General features: G+C 51.5%; 1 protein-coding gene across 1 annotated transcript; it reads right to left on the bottom strand.

The window, feature by feature from the left end:
- Positions 1 to 2,087: 2,087 nt before the first annotated feature.
- Positions 2,088 to 8,122, bottom strand: THY1 (Thy-1 cell surface antigen). Its single transcript, XM_019663641.1, has 4 exons — positions 8,025 to 8,122; positions 4,988 to 5,048; positions 4,171 to 4,500; positions 2,088 to 3,615 (listed from the first exon to the last, which is right to left on the bottom strand). Exons 2-4 carry the CDS (start codon positions 5,022 to 5,024, stop codon positions 3,503 to 3,505), a joined length of 480 nt encoding a protein of 159 aa, XP_019519186.1. The 5' UTR covers positions 5,025 to 5,048; positions 8,025 to 8,122; the 3' UTR covers positions 2,088 to 3,502.
- Positions 8,123 to 13,930: the final 5,808 nt, after the last annotated feature.

Here is a 13,930-nt window from a genome sequence, read left to right as displayed (position 1 = left end):
GCAGTGGGTTGCCATGGGCTGCCGTGTGTAGCCAGCAGCCAGCGTGAGCGGCCAAATTTGGTCTCCAAGGAACTCTTCCGTTGGTCCTACGCTGCCCTTTACACCATGTGTCCACTTCCATACTGTCACCTGCTCCCTGGCCTTCCCTTTGTCAGGCAGTCTTCACAGGGCATGATCCTCTCTGAGGGGTGGGTGGACATTCAGGGATGAAAGCCCTGGGCAGGAAGGCAATCCCACCTTTGTCCTGAAGCCGTCCAGATTTGAGCAGAAGAGAGCTGATGACCTTCATGGCTTCGCTACTACTCTGAAGGACTCCAGTCCCAACATTTCCTCAATGGTCAGTGAGGAAATAATTTATTCTTAATCTGGGATTTGCTTCTTTCACATGTAAAGACAGACATGCCCTTCATTACATGAAAGGTGCAAACTCAGGTTGTCATGTTAGGAGGCTGGAGGATGTATGTCACAGGTTGCCTGGACACCTGGTAGATTTATTGGTTGGTTGGTGAAAGTCCTAGGGTCTCCTCCTGATGATCCCCTTTCCCTTCCCGAGGGAGTCCCTTAATGTTGGCAAGACCTTCCCACTGTACCCCCTGAACGTGGTGGACAATCTGATCAGAAATGGAGAGAGCAGCTTCTGTTGCTATTGAGCAAGAATTACAGGTCCTAAGGTGGAGACTGAGATGGCTGAGGGGACATGGGAGAGGGCTGGAGGAGTGAGGAGTCGATTGATGGGTTAGGGTTTGGGGCATGTGTGCAGGAACCAGGGCTGGCTCCAACCATCTTTTATAATTAGCCAAGTCACTGCAGAAGTCCCACAGCCTCCAAAGGACTTCCCTCCCGCCTTGATCAGAGAGGAACTGGTGGCTGTTGGGCCTGCCTCTGACTTTAAGTTGTAGGGCCTATTCTTAGGCCCAGGCTTGTTCCTTTCTCCTTTTCTGCATTCCTGTAATCCCTGGTGATCTGATAGCCTCTGTGGCTTCTTAAGCTAATCCACTGTAGGCCTCAGATTCTCATCCCCTAAGCACGGCTGCCAAGGGCAATACTGTCTCTCCAAGACCCTTATAGAGTGTGGCCACTCAACTCTTCAGGGAAATGGTGCCAGGGTGTGACGAAGACCACATATGAGGCATTGCACAGGTGCCAGGGTCTCACAGTATTCTCAGTTGAGGCTTCACACTTGACTTCCCAATTCCTTCCAGAAAGACCTTCCAGCTTTACCTCTTACTACCTCGAGGGTAGCATTTGAGCTCCCTGCCCCAAAAATGGCTCTTTTCATTTTCTTGGCATGGTACTTGAGACTCAAAGCTGGCAGAACAAAAGGGGCCGTGTCCATGGGCGCCCCTACTTCTGGAGCCCCTGTGCTGCTTGCCCCATGCTGAGGGATTGGACTGTCAGCCCACAAGGGGATGGGTGGACGTCATGGTGGGTGACACAGGCAGCTCCTTCTCCTGCAGGCCTCTCTTGCCCTCTTTGGGTATGGTCACTACAGGGGCCACTGGTATGGCATATGCATTGCTGGGAGCTGTCGAGTGGAAACTGGTGACATGAATTTAGATACTGGGCCTTTAAGCAAATGCTCAGAAAGAATCATCTTACCCAGCACTACATATCAAATGAGTCAGCCTCTGGGTAGTAACCACCCTCCTCCCCCAAATTCTCTGGAAATGCAGGGAAGGCTGTCTGGGGGCTGCCTTGCTCTGCCAGCAACTGGAACCTGGAACCAGCCTGTGATTCTGTTCCAGCCCCCGTTGCCAGGATAAGCTCTGATGCTGTTCCGTCTTATTGCCATTTAGGGGAGGGAGACAGGGATGGGCCTCTGCTCCTTCCTCACCCCCAGTCCTTTATTTGACCATGTTGGATTTAAGAAGAGATGCTGTCCTTATATCTTGATGATGTGGATTGCTTCCACTGTGACCCCTCCCTGCCCCAACACTTGCCCTTCTCTATAGCAGACATAACTTGAGGTGGCATTTCCGAGAACAACCAGATCTAAGTAAAAGTGGACTCCATACCTTAGTACTTGTTAGCATATTCTGGAGTCAGGGTTATGTGGCGCAGCCTACACATTGGCAGGTGAGTCAACAGAGATGGGACATACATTTATTTGGGCAAATCTGTTACTGTTGGAGTCGTTCTGAGAAACCCAGCAGGCAGCGGTCCACCCCTGGGGGCAGGGGGGAGAGGAAGGGCTGATGAAGGCAGGAAAGAGGGAGAGAAGTGGCAGGCCGGACCTCCTAGATGCGTGGCTAAGGGAGGGGGGGCAGGCCTGCGGACAGACAGAGGAGCAAAGCAGAGCCAGGACAGATTCCAGAGGCTTGGTTTTATTGTGCAGGTTTTTTCCTCAATGAGATGCCATAAGCTGTGGTGGCACTATGCATGGTCACAGGATAGGGCAGAGCTGCCGAGTGGAGAGCTGGGTATTGGGAAAAACCATCTCTCAAGGTGTGTCCCACTCATAGGTCTCACACCATGGCCTACCTCAGGCCCCCCAGAGGTCCCTGAGAAGGCAGGCCTGTGGGGCAGGGGCCTGTCTAAGGCTCAGCTGGGGTTGGCACTGACTGGGGAGGGAAGGAAGAGCCTCCTGGAGAAACTTGGGCCAAACTGCATAGCTCTGGGGCTCCCCCTGGCCTGCCTTACTACCTGCAGGTCAGAGTTCCAGAAGCTCTTAGGAGCGTGGGACAACTTGGGAGGGGGCTTCTCCTGCTCTGCCACCTTCTCAACTGCTGGTTGCGGCAGTGAGAGACAGTAGGCTCCCATTGTTAGCTTCCTCAGAGGGGGAAGGATGTGGGACCCTCCCTTCTAACCCCCTCCAACCCGCCATTAGCACTGCTTCCCAGGCAGAACCTGCATTTCCTCTGGACTGTGACCCAGGCCCAAGGCTCCTAGGGGACTTCTGCAGTGGTAAGAGGACAGCTTCCTTGCTGTGGCAGAGTGCTCCTGGAGATGCTCAGTTGTTTTTCATGTGATGGACCACAAATGTTTGGCAGTGCCCTCACATCCAGGGTCTTCAGGTGCCTCCCTGCTTGCTGAGGGATGTGCTAGGCCCAAATGCACTCTAACCCCCTCCTCATGGAGGTCTCTCCCAAGCCTCGGGTTCTGGTGGGTAAGGATGACCTCCCCGTGGCTGTTACTCCTCCATCCTACAACACCTCCCATGCCCTCACTCTTCATCAGGTCCCCAGCCCTGTCTTCCTTTTTCACAAATTCCCAAAGAAAAGGAAGGATACACCCTAGATAAACTAGACAGAAGCAGCCCTGGAACAAAAAGCCAGTGGTGTGCGGAGAGGATGTGAGGTGGCCGTGGGGTGGGTGTGGCAGTGGGGAAGTGGGTACATAATGGCATGCAGCACGCACTGGGGTTCCTTATGAGGGGTGTGTTTCTCATTTCCCCCCTCCCCGAGGTGTGTGAGGGATTGGGGGTTGGGGTGAGCCGACTCAGAGAAGTAGGATCTCTGGACTGGGCCTTGTGACTTCCTGTGTCTGCTGTGGGCCCAACTAGTCACAGGGAGATGAAATCCATGGCCTGCAGCAGGGGCAGGGAGAGCAGGGGCAGCAGCAGCCACGAGGTGTTCTGGGCCAGCAGGCTTATGCCCCCACACTTGACCAGCTTGTCTGTGGAGAGAGAATGGGGTAGAGGGGTAGGGCAGGAATGAAGAGGGACCTGGACTCAGGCGGCCACAGGCCCAGAACAACGGCACATTTCTTTGGGTGAGGCTGGCGCCAGGCGGTGTTAGCTGGAACCAGGGCCAACCTGGTTTAATAGAACCAACCGTCTTTCCCATTTGCAGGTTCCTGAGCCCTTGAACAAACATATCAAATCTTTACTAGGCATCCTCACAAGAAAACTGTGGGTGAAGTAGCTGGTGACAACCCTATTTTCCAGGTGGGGAGAAATAGGATTGAGGATGCCCAGTGATTTGCCTGCAGTCATGGTGGAAGCCTCTGCTACACCACTCTGCCTGACTGTCCCCTTAGCCCTCCCCCTCCATTCACACTGAAGGCAGTTATTCCCCAGTGCACAGACAGCAGTTGGGGGAAGGGGAAAGAGGTTATGGGGCCCCTCTCCTCTCTTGGCCTAGCCAAGGGGAATGCCTGCTGTCCTAGGCAGCTCGTTACCCCCTAGCCTGCCTCTCTTAGCTCGCTGGCCTTGCTGGGGGTTTGCCTTACCTCTGAGCACAGTGACATTCTTGAAGCTGGGTTCCTGGCTAGAGAGACGGAGCTCGCATGTGTACGTCCCCTCATCCTTGGTGGAGAAGCCAGATAAGTAGAGGACCTTCATGTTGTACTTGTTGGTGAAGTTGGTTCGGGAACGGTATGTGTGCTCAGGCACCCCCACAGTGCTAACGAGCACGTGCTTCTTTGAATCACGGGTCAGGCTGAACTCGTACTGGATGGACGAGGTGGTGGTATTCTCATGGCGGCAGTCCAGACGAAGACTCTGGTCCACCAGGCAGGCTGTCAGGCTGGTCACCTTCTGCCCACTGGCCACCTGCAAGACTGGCACCAGCAGTGCCCCCTCTGAGTTGGGAGGACCTGTAGAGCAGGGGGCCTCCCGCCCACATTAACAGTGAAGGGCCTGGCTAGGGAGGGCACAGCATCTGCCCTCTGAGCACCTCTCCCCACCACAGAGGTCCCTGAGGGCCGGTCCCATTTCCCTGCTGCAGACCCCAGCCTCCTTCCCTCATCTACTCCAGTCCTTGGTCCCACCAGTGTATTCCAGGGGCAGGAGACATTAGGGAGTTGATGCAGGTTCCTGGTTCCCATTCAGAGATTCCAACTCAATATGGGGTAGGCTCAGTGAAATGTGTTTCCAAAAACCACCTCAGTCAGTCAGATCAACTAGTTTGCTCAACTGACTTAGGGATGAAAAACAGCACTCTCTCCCTTAGTCACTTCTACCCCTGGGGTCATGAGAAAGAAGCTGCCTTCTGTGAAGGGAAGGAAGCCACTGTGCTTGGATCCCAGCCCTACCCATGCCCAGTACCTGTCAGCAGGACAGCGATGCCGATGGCGGGGTTCATGGTGCTGAGAGCTCAGTTCTGGATCTGGGGGTGGGAATAGGATGGGAATCAGCCGAGAGAGGAGGCAGGTGTGCCCACACTTACTGCCAAGGGCTGGGGGCCCCTGGGAGACATGCCATAATGGCCACGGCGGGCATCCCAGCCCTTCTCTATAACTCTCTCCCCTCCCTGCTTCTCAGTGAATGTGACATTGCCACATGTTCTTTTGCAGCTCAGGGAAAGCAAGAAGGGAAGGGAGAACACACCCTATAATGACGTGTGTCTGTACTGAACACTAGCTGGGTGACTTCGAGTGATTTTAACATTACCATTTCCTTTTCCCTTCAGGAAGGCAGAGGCTTCCTGTTTTGTAACTGGTAAAATAACATGTATCAGGGCTGGCTGGCGCAATGGTTAAGAACTGGCTTGGGACGCCAGAGGGCCCCGGTTCGGATCCCACATATGAGGGCCAGTGACACTGCCCTCCACAGCTAAGATGCTGAACAACAGCTCAATCTGGAGCTGGGCTGCTGTGAGTTGTCGGCGACGGCGTAGGCTGCAGCCCCTGTGGCAGTGGGTTGCCATGGGCTACTGTATGTAGCCAGCAGCCAGCGTGAGTGGCCAGCAGCCGCAGTGAGCGGCCGTCCAGAAGCCAGCGACTGATCTGCCTCGCTGGGAGGAGCGCAATGATGGTGCCAACTTGGGCCAGTGAAGCAACGTCCTTCACAACTAGATTGAAGAACAAAACGACAGCAACTTGTCTGTTCCTCTTCCCCCAATTCCCCAGCACTGTTCCCATCCCCCCAATTCCCCAATTAAAAAAAAATAACATGTAACACAAAATTTGCCATCTTAACCATTTTTAAGTGTACAGTTTAGTAGTATTAAGTTCATCTACATTGTTGTGCAACCAATCTCCAGAAGTCTTTTTATCTTGCAGTACTAAAACTCTCTACCTATTAAATAAAAACTGCCCATTCAGGGACTTCTATTTCTTGTTCAGAAGAAAATCCCCAGTATCCAAACAGTTCCTGGCACATAACAGATGCTCAAAAGATATTGAATGAATGAATGAGTCTGAGCTTTAGATACCCAACGGGGGTTGTGATGTCATTAAGAAAAATATGACAAACATCTGGCACTATGCTCCATAGTAATTGATCCACACATTAATTTTCCTTCTCTTAGTGACTGTGTTTAGGGGTGATATTAGGTGTGTGTGTGGCTAAGGTGCACCCAGATAGGACTGTACTTGGCACATGCTATGGGTGTTCCCAGATGTGTGAGGGAAAGTGACACTGCTCTCCTATTGCATATGTTGTCTCACTGCACAGAAATCAAGATGTTTCCAAATGCCCAGCTTTCTGGGCAGGATTCCTTAGCCTAGAGTTTTCCAGTCTGGCTTCAGTAGACTCACTGCCTAGGCTCTCTGCCCTGTTTCTATTTTGCAGGTTAGGCTGGACCAACAACATCTCGGCGAGGCGACTCGGAGCAGGTATCTTAAGCCTGTCTGCAGCGGTGCTCGCCAGGGAGAGGCCACAGTAGGGCCATGCGCCGGCCCTGCTCAGGCCCTGCTCTGGTGCGTGCGCCCGGGTGCGCAGGGCGCGCCGCTCGCTGTGTCCAGGGTTCTCGGACCTCCGCCCTGTGGCTGGGCGAGGCTGGGGCCCCGCGCGGCTGCGGCTGCAGTTAATACCGCCTCGGATCCCTGCCTAGAGGGACTCGGAGGTGTTGTCGGAGAAGAAAGGGGGTCGGCATCTGGTTTTGATTCTCGGACACTGAGTTACGGAGGAGGGGTGCGAGCTTGGGATCTAGGAGCGGAAACGGCGGCTAGAACAAGAAAGGGAAATGGGGCTGGGGCTGTGTAGAGAGACCCAGGCCCAGACCCTAGGCTAGGCAAGCTCATTTCGGAAAGTACCCCCGCCCAGAGGATTGTAAAAACTCCTGCTTCAGCAAAACATAACAAAATGTCTTGTCAAGAAAATAGAAAAAGATAAGCTAGCCATGTGTTATAGCTTGTTTGAAAGAGATAAGCTAGCCATGTTTTATAGTTTGTTAAAATAAGATAAACTAACCGTTTTTTTCCTTTGACTCACTAACCGGCCCCCCCCCCGCTTCTGTATCCAGCTTCAGCTATAAATTCCCCACCCGCCAAGACTTGGGGGCCCTTCTCTCACAAAGTGAGGCGGTGGCCAGGCTTGGCTAATACAGCCTTTGGAACGAAAACTCTTTGTCTAAGGTTTTTGTTAACGCGCTAGGACCTAACAGCTGGAGGGGGAAGTAGAGCCAAAAGGAGGGTTCGACAGAGGTGGGGGAGGTACGGCCTGTTTTCATTTCCTCTGCCTTAGGGTCTTCCCAGACCAGAACTCAGAGCAGCTTGCGCTCCCTCCCTCTCCCACCCCTGCGCTACTAGTCCCACCCGCATTCCTTTTCCGTATTCCAATCTCCTTCTTTCCCAGTGGAGGTACCCCTTCCCCCTCTCTCATCATTTTCCAGTTCTCCCCTCCCCTACCTGCCCGCCTTCTTCCTAGTCCCCGCCCGCGGCACTGCGGTTTCCCATTCCTCGGATGCCCCGCACCCAGCCCGCCGCGAGGTCACACGGCAGATTCCCTCCAGCTTGCCGTCCTCTGTTCTCTCCCCTCAATTTCAACGCCCTCGTCTTCTGCCTTTTGCGAGCTGGGTTTGGGGACTTCTGGGTGGAGAGTGGATCCCAAGGCTGTCCTTGGCTTCTTCCTCCCGGTTCTCCTCTAGCCACCCAGCTCCAGGAAAGCGTCCCCCTCCCCTCCGACCAGCGGGCGAAATCCCCGGACCCCTTTTTGAAAGGCAGGGTGCGGCGCAGCCCCTGGCCCACAGCGGTTGCGTCCGGCCCCCGACCCTGCCGGCTCCAGACCCCTCCCCAAGCACTACTCGGCTCCTTCCCAGGGCGCCCTCGGACCGTATTTCGAGGCCTCGGATAAGGAGGGCTTGCAGGGGCACCTGGAGCCTATCCCGGCACCCCCATCCCGCCCTGACTCCGGCTCCAACCTGGGCTCCGGTCCTCCGCTGCTGCAGCCTCTTCGAAACGCACCACTGCCTCCAGTTGCTGCAACCTGCCCGGCGCCTGCAGTTTTCACCAGGGGTGGGAGAGGAGGAGCCGGGAGGGCCCGGGGGCTCGACCAATCAGAGGCTGAGGGGGAGCGAGAAAGGATGGAAGAAGGAGGAGGCGGCGGCCTGGTATTGGTGTGGGAGAGTGGCATATGCCGCAGGACCGGGACCTCACACTGTGGCTGACAGGTCTGGCCAGGGACCCCGGGGATCAATCAGGGTGAGGCAGCGCAGGGGCCGCCTCCCAGAGTCCCGCAATGATTGCTCCTCTTTTAAGGCTTTAACCCTTTCTTTTGGCCTAGGGTTCCGAAGCCTTTGGGAAAACCAAGGGATGAGGAGTGGAGGATGGGGGCCAGCAACCGGTTTCCTTGGGCAGTGCGCTCGCCTTCTCGTTCCCTTTTCAGCTGGAACTCACCTCCGGAGGCTCCAGCGACAAGTTTTGGAGTTAGAATTTTCCGGGCTTCCTCCAAAAGAAGATGGTGGGGTGTTTTTCCACATTGGAGCAGCCCTTCAGAGAAGCAAGGCAGGCGCCTGCGCCCGGTTATTTTCGGTCCCCAGCCCTGCCCCACCCCCTTTCTCCAGCCTAGAACACCCAGCCCTTCAGGGGCTTTCTGCTTTGAGGCACTCTCTTAGTTCCTGTGCCGGCACCTCCTCGAGCAGACAGCTAGAAGGTTCTTCTCAATTTGTAGCACTTCTCCCTACCTTCCCCACCTGCCCAAGTCTCTGAGTACTGTATGTGCTTGGTCTTCAGACACGGGAAGGAGTGCTGCTCTCTACGAAACACTGTAACACTGTGCTGGGCATACAGCATCCATGCCCGCGTTGACTCCCCTCCCCCAAACAATCTGCTGGGTTCAGCCCCCATCTCACTCGCATTCCATGGCTAGTAAATGGGAGAGCTGGCCAGTCCACCTGGGCTGTAGAACTCCAAGTCCTCAGTACTCAGCCACTCCACAGCTGCATCCCAGCCTAGTGGGAGGGGAAACTGTGGAACTGTGGGACAAGGGAGGAGATGGGACCAACTAGAAAGGAGACCAAGCTTTTACTCCCTTGTAGCACCCGTCCTAGCCCCATCAATTTGATGTCAGCAGAAGCCCTTGGGTCTTTTTCTTTTTACACCCAATACTGATGACTTGTCTCTCCCTTCCACAGGTGAGGTGAACTTTTTTGAACAACGGATTATTTGGTTGATGTGCATTCTCATGGTTGCTTTGTGATTTCCAGTCAGGACATCCTGTGGGCTGGCCCTGCTTTCTCTGTGGTCTGCCTGTCTGTTCTCCTATTTCTTCGTAGAAGTCAGCCCTAGCAGCCTTGCTGCAATTTCCCTTAGTGTAATGGCACTTTTGGAAGCCATCCCTGGGCTAGCAAGTGGGAGATTCACTTCTCTCTCCCACTCTTGGAGGTTAGATGGCCTCCCAGCACTTAGAGTGATGGAACTTTCTAGCAGAATGAGCCTCATGTGTGGTCAAGTCCAGGGCTCATTCACTCTGATAAACAACAGAAGCTCTGGGGGCACTTTAAGAAAATGCAGCTGCCCCTGCCCACCTGGGATCTCGCTAGTATAGCAGTAGAGCTGCCTGAATCTGCACTTTTTATAGCTCCCCAGAGTCCAGACTGAGCACACTGGTCTGGTAAGACCATCGTCTTCACAGATCAGGTAACTGGGCTTCTCATCGCCTGTAGGGTAATTTTTAAGGCCCTGGATGTGCTGGCCCCTGGCTGCCTACTTCTACCACCGCCTCATCTTTCCTCGTCGTCTTCTCGCTGCGTTCCAGACACTCGGGCCTCCTCCCTGTCACTCCAGGCAGTGGTTTTTTTTTTTTTTTCCTGCTTAACAGCATTCTGATTCTAAGTTCAGGGATCTTTCCTATCAGAACACAGTTGCTTTAGCCTATCCTTCCCCTTTCTCCTGCGTGCACTGGAGACAGTTCCTTTTTTTTTTTTTTTGGCAGGACAGGGATATCTAAAGGCCCCCTAATTACAGAAGATATCTGGGCTCTGGCTGATATGCTCTGTTGCCCAGTCTCTGAGTGTTGCTGGGTGGAAGGCCTAGCTGTGCTATTTTGATAAGGTTATGAGAACCTGGCCTACTTTCTGGGTCCCCAAGCACTTTGCTTCAGGAAGGGAGGGGAATGTGGACTCCAGAGGCAGTTGTGTGTCTGCTAAAGCAAAGTTTCCGGCTAGATGGAGTTAATAGCTCAAATAATATGATCCAGGAACACAGGGTGGTGAAGGGGAGGAGATTTTAAAATTCCCATTTACTACTGGGACAGGATCAAAATGCTGAAAGCAAGAAGAGTTTAGAGGTATCTACCCAAGGCAAGATTTCTTGACAGACTGGCTACGCTGTTGGTCCCTTAGATCTCTCTTCTCCCACCATCTCTAGTTGAGACACATGGGATAAAAACTCCTCTAAAAATGCACATTCCTGTAGGATGACTAAGGGAATACTACCTATTCACTCTTCTTATTCACTAATTTCATCAGATTGTCTTTTTTTTTTTTAAAGATTTTTTTTTTTATTGGAGAATTGCAGGGATGGGAACAGTGCTGGGGAATTGGGGGAAGGGGAACAGACAAGTTGCTGTCCTTTTGTTCTTCAGTCTAGTTGTGGAGGACGTTGCTTCACTGGCCCAAGTTGGCACCATCTTTGCGCTCTTCCCAGGCTAGGCAGATCAGTCGCTGGCTTCTGGACGGCCGCTCACTGCGGCTGCTGGCTGTTCACGCTGGCTGCTGGCAACCCACTGCCACAGGGGCTGCAGCCTACCCCGTCGCCAGCAACTCACGGCAGCCCAGCTCCAGGTTGAGCTGTTGTTCAGCATCTTAGCTGTGGAGGGCAGTGTCACTGGCCCTCATATGTGGGATCCGAACCGGGGCCCTCTGGCGTCCTAAGCCAGTTCTTAACTATCGTGCCACTCGGCCGGCCCAGATTGTCTTTGTAGAATCACAGAGGTGGCATAAGCCGTACCATCATTTTAGAGCTGGAAACAGAGGCCCACGATGACTAATGATTTGTCAAAAGCCTGACAAATACTTTGGAGCACAGCCAGCACTAGCTAGATTGCAGATGTCTTGACCCCACATACCGTGCGTGTTCTTCACTGTCCCCAGGGTGGGTCTTCAGACTCCTGCTAGACTGATTTCACTGGTCCATGGTGAAATAAGAAAAACAAGGACAATGTGGGATACTCTGAACATAGCTGTCAGGTTGCCACTTTGTTCTGATTGCCTCCTTTTCACTTTGTTGGTGAGGGGGTATTCCCATTCTAGGGTTTTGGAGATGGCTGAACACATGACACCGGACACCGGATGATAAAATCAATAGCAGTTTATCAGTGATATATACTCACAGCCCAGAGGAGGATACCACATGCCATGCAGGGCCACATAGGAGTTGTACTTGGTAACAGAGTGAACAATCAGGAGCTGTGGGAGGTAGGCTTTATACTATCAAAAGGATGGGTTTGTTTCCCATGGGAGGATGTGATAGGCTTGTTTGAATAATTCTGTGGACTGACAGGGAACTGAAGCTTACTACTAAGGGATAAGCAAGAAAAGTATGCCTGGTCCCATGATACGGAAGGTTGATAAGGAGAACTTGTGCTTAGGTCACTTGAGGCCTTCCCAATTTTATCAAATGTCAAAATAGCGCATACTATTGAGTCCTAATTTTGGGCAAATTGAGGCCTTATGCTACTTACCTCTCCTTGGGAAGGCCTATACCTTCATTCTAAGGTTATACCTGTCTGGTTTTTTTTGAAGTGGTGGTGGTAGATGGTATGTGTATTTTAAATGCCCTTACTAGGTAAAAAAAAAAAAAAATAACTTTCTGTTGACCTCAAACTTTTCTGGAAATGTGACTGGTCTATGAAATTAAAAAAATCTTGGAACCATTGCTCTGTGCTCTGCTGCTTCTCCTAGTTGAGGTCAGTTCCCTGAGTGAGGTCACTCCCTGAAGAAGTGCATATTTGGTTGGAGAGTATGACAAAAAATAAATGTTATCTCTTAGAATGTCGGCCTGAGGGTGAGAGGACAAATCACCAATGGAAATATTATTTTCAATATTTATTTTAAAGACTTTATTCATCGATGTTTAATTGATAAATAACTAAAAGACATTATTTTTCTAGGCACAATGTTCTAGGCACAGGGCTAGACCCTGAGAATACCAAGATCAATAGAGCACAGTCTCTGCTGTCAGAGGCTTGTACAGTGGGGGAGACAGAAATGGTATATAGGTAATTAGAAAACAGTAGGGTAAGAACAGAGGTAAAGCTGTGTACAGAGCATGTGGGAGCCCAAAGGAGGGGCAACTGATGACCCAGTCTGTTAGAGAGGCCTTCTTGGAGGAGGTGAGGCATGAACTGAGTCTTTAAAGATGAATGGGAGTTGCCCAGGTGTGGTAGATTTTTACATTAATGGCTTTTAATGAATCCTGGTATCCATGCCCTTTGTGTGACCCCCTTCCACATTGATTCTGGGCTTGGCCATGTTTCTTGCTTTGGCCAATGGGCCATCAGCAAATGTGATGCAAGCAGAAGCTTGATAAGTGTTTGTACATTGGGACTTGCATTTTGGAATTCAGTTGCTGTGGGAGGAAGTTTGAGCTAGCCACATGAACTGAGGAGCCTCAATTTATATCAACTACCATTTGAGATCAGCTAGTCCTTAGTTCATCTGCCACATGGTCACAAAAGCATGTGTAATCAAAACTGATGCCAGGGCCTGCTGAGTGGCTCAGTTGGTTAAGAGCTTGCTCAAGAGTGTGAGCTCTGAGCAACAGTGGTTCGATTCTGGGCTGAGCTGAGCTGGCGCTGAGCTGCCAACAGGTGGCAAGATAGCTCAGCTAAAAACAAACAAACAAACAAACAAAACTGATGCCAGATAGAACAGAAATGAACCATCCCAGATAAGTTAACTATGGTGGTTCTGAAACTTGTATACAAATTCTTTGATATTCCTTCATCAAGAAGTGAAGTCTATGTCTTTTCTTGAATCTCAATACTTCAACCAATAGAGTATGGCAGAAGTGATGATAGAAGACTTGAATTTAAGTCTCAAAAGGCCATAGCTTTTACTTTGTTTTCTGGAACACTCACTCTTAGAGCCATCATGTAAGATGCCTGACTACCCTGAGGCTGCCATGTTGTAAGGAAGCCCTAGTCACATGGAGACACATTGTATAGGTACTTTGGTAGACGGACCCAGGTGAATTTAGCCTTCAGAGTCATTTCAGCCCAGGCTTCAAACATGTAAATAAAGAAGCCTCCAGATCATCCTAGCCCCAAGCTCTTTGAGTTGTCTCTCCCTAACTGTTCCAGTTTTCATGCTGGACCCAGATATTGTGGGATAGAGACAAGTCTTAATTCCTGACCCATAGACTCCATGAACTTAATAAAATGGTGGTTGTTTTAGGTGATTTGTTATGTAGCAGTAGATACATGATACATACATTGGTACAGTACCTAGGAGTGTGGGGCTGTCTTAAAAACCTAAACATGTGGCATTGGCTTTGAAACTGGGTGGTGGGTGAAGTCTTGAATAAAAAGCAGCAAGGAGACTGTTGTGCAGGCTGGAGGAACTGTGAATGAACTGTTAGGAGAGGCTGGAAAAGTAGTAAGGAAACTGCTTGGAAGCTGGATCAAGGGTGATTCTGTTACACAGTGGTGAAACATTGGTGAAAATGTTGCTTGTGGTAACTTAGGAGATAGAAAATGTGCTTAATGAATTTGTGGATTTGGCTGAAGAGATCTAGAGATGGGATGTTGAAAATGCCCTTTGGGTGCTTCTAGCTGGCATAGGTATTTTCAGAGAGGGATGAGCTAAATAAGGATCTGTCCAATTTG

This window comes from Hipposideros armiger, unplaced genomic scaffold, assembly GCF_001890085.2.
Source record: "Hipposideros armiger isolate ML-2016 unplaced genomic scaffold, ASM189008v1 scaffold_396, whole genome shotgun sequence".
Classification (NCBI taxonomy): domain Eukaryota; kingdom Metazoa; phylum Chordata; class Mammalia; order Chiroptera; family Hipposideridae; genus Hipposideros; species Hipposideros armiger.
Note: the sequence above shows the minus strand (reverse complement) of the source record. Positions and strands in the feature narration are given on the sequence as shown.

Coding starts and splice junctions, on each gene's coding strand:
- THY1 (XM_019663641.1), bottom strand. CDS start 5,024: ATGAACCCCGCCATCGGCATCGCTGTCCTGCTGACAG. Junction 4,501..4,987: donor CATCGCTGTCCTGCTGACAG/GTACTGGGCATG, acceptor TGCTGGTGCCAG/TCTTGCAGGTGGCCAGTGGG. Junction 3,616..4,170: donor GAATGTCACTGTGCTCAGAG/GTAAGGCAAACC, acceptor CTCTCTCCACAG/ACAAGCTGGTCAAGTGTGGG.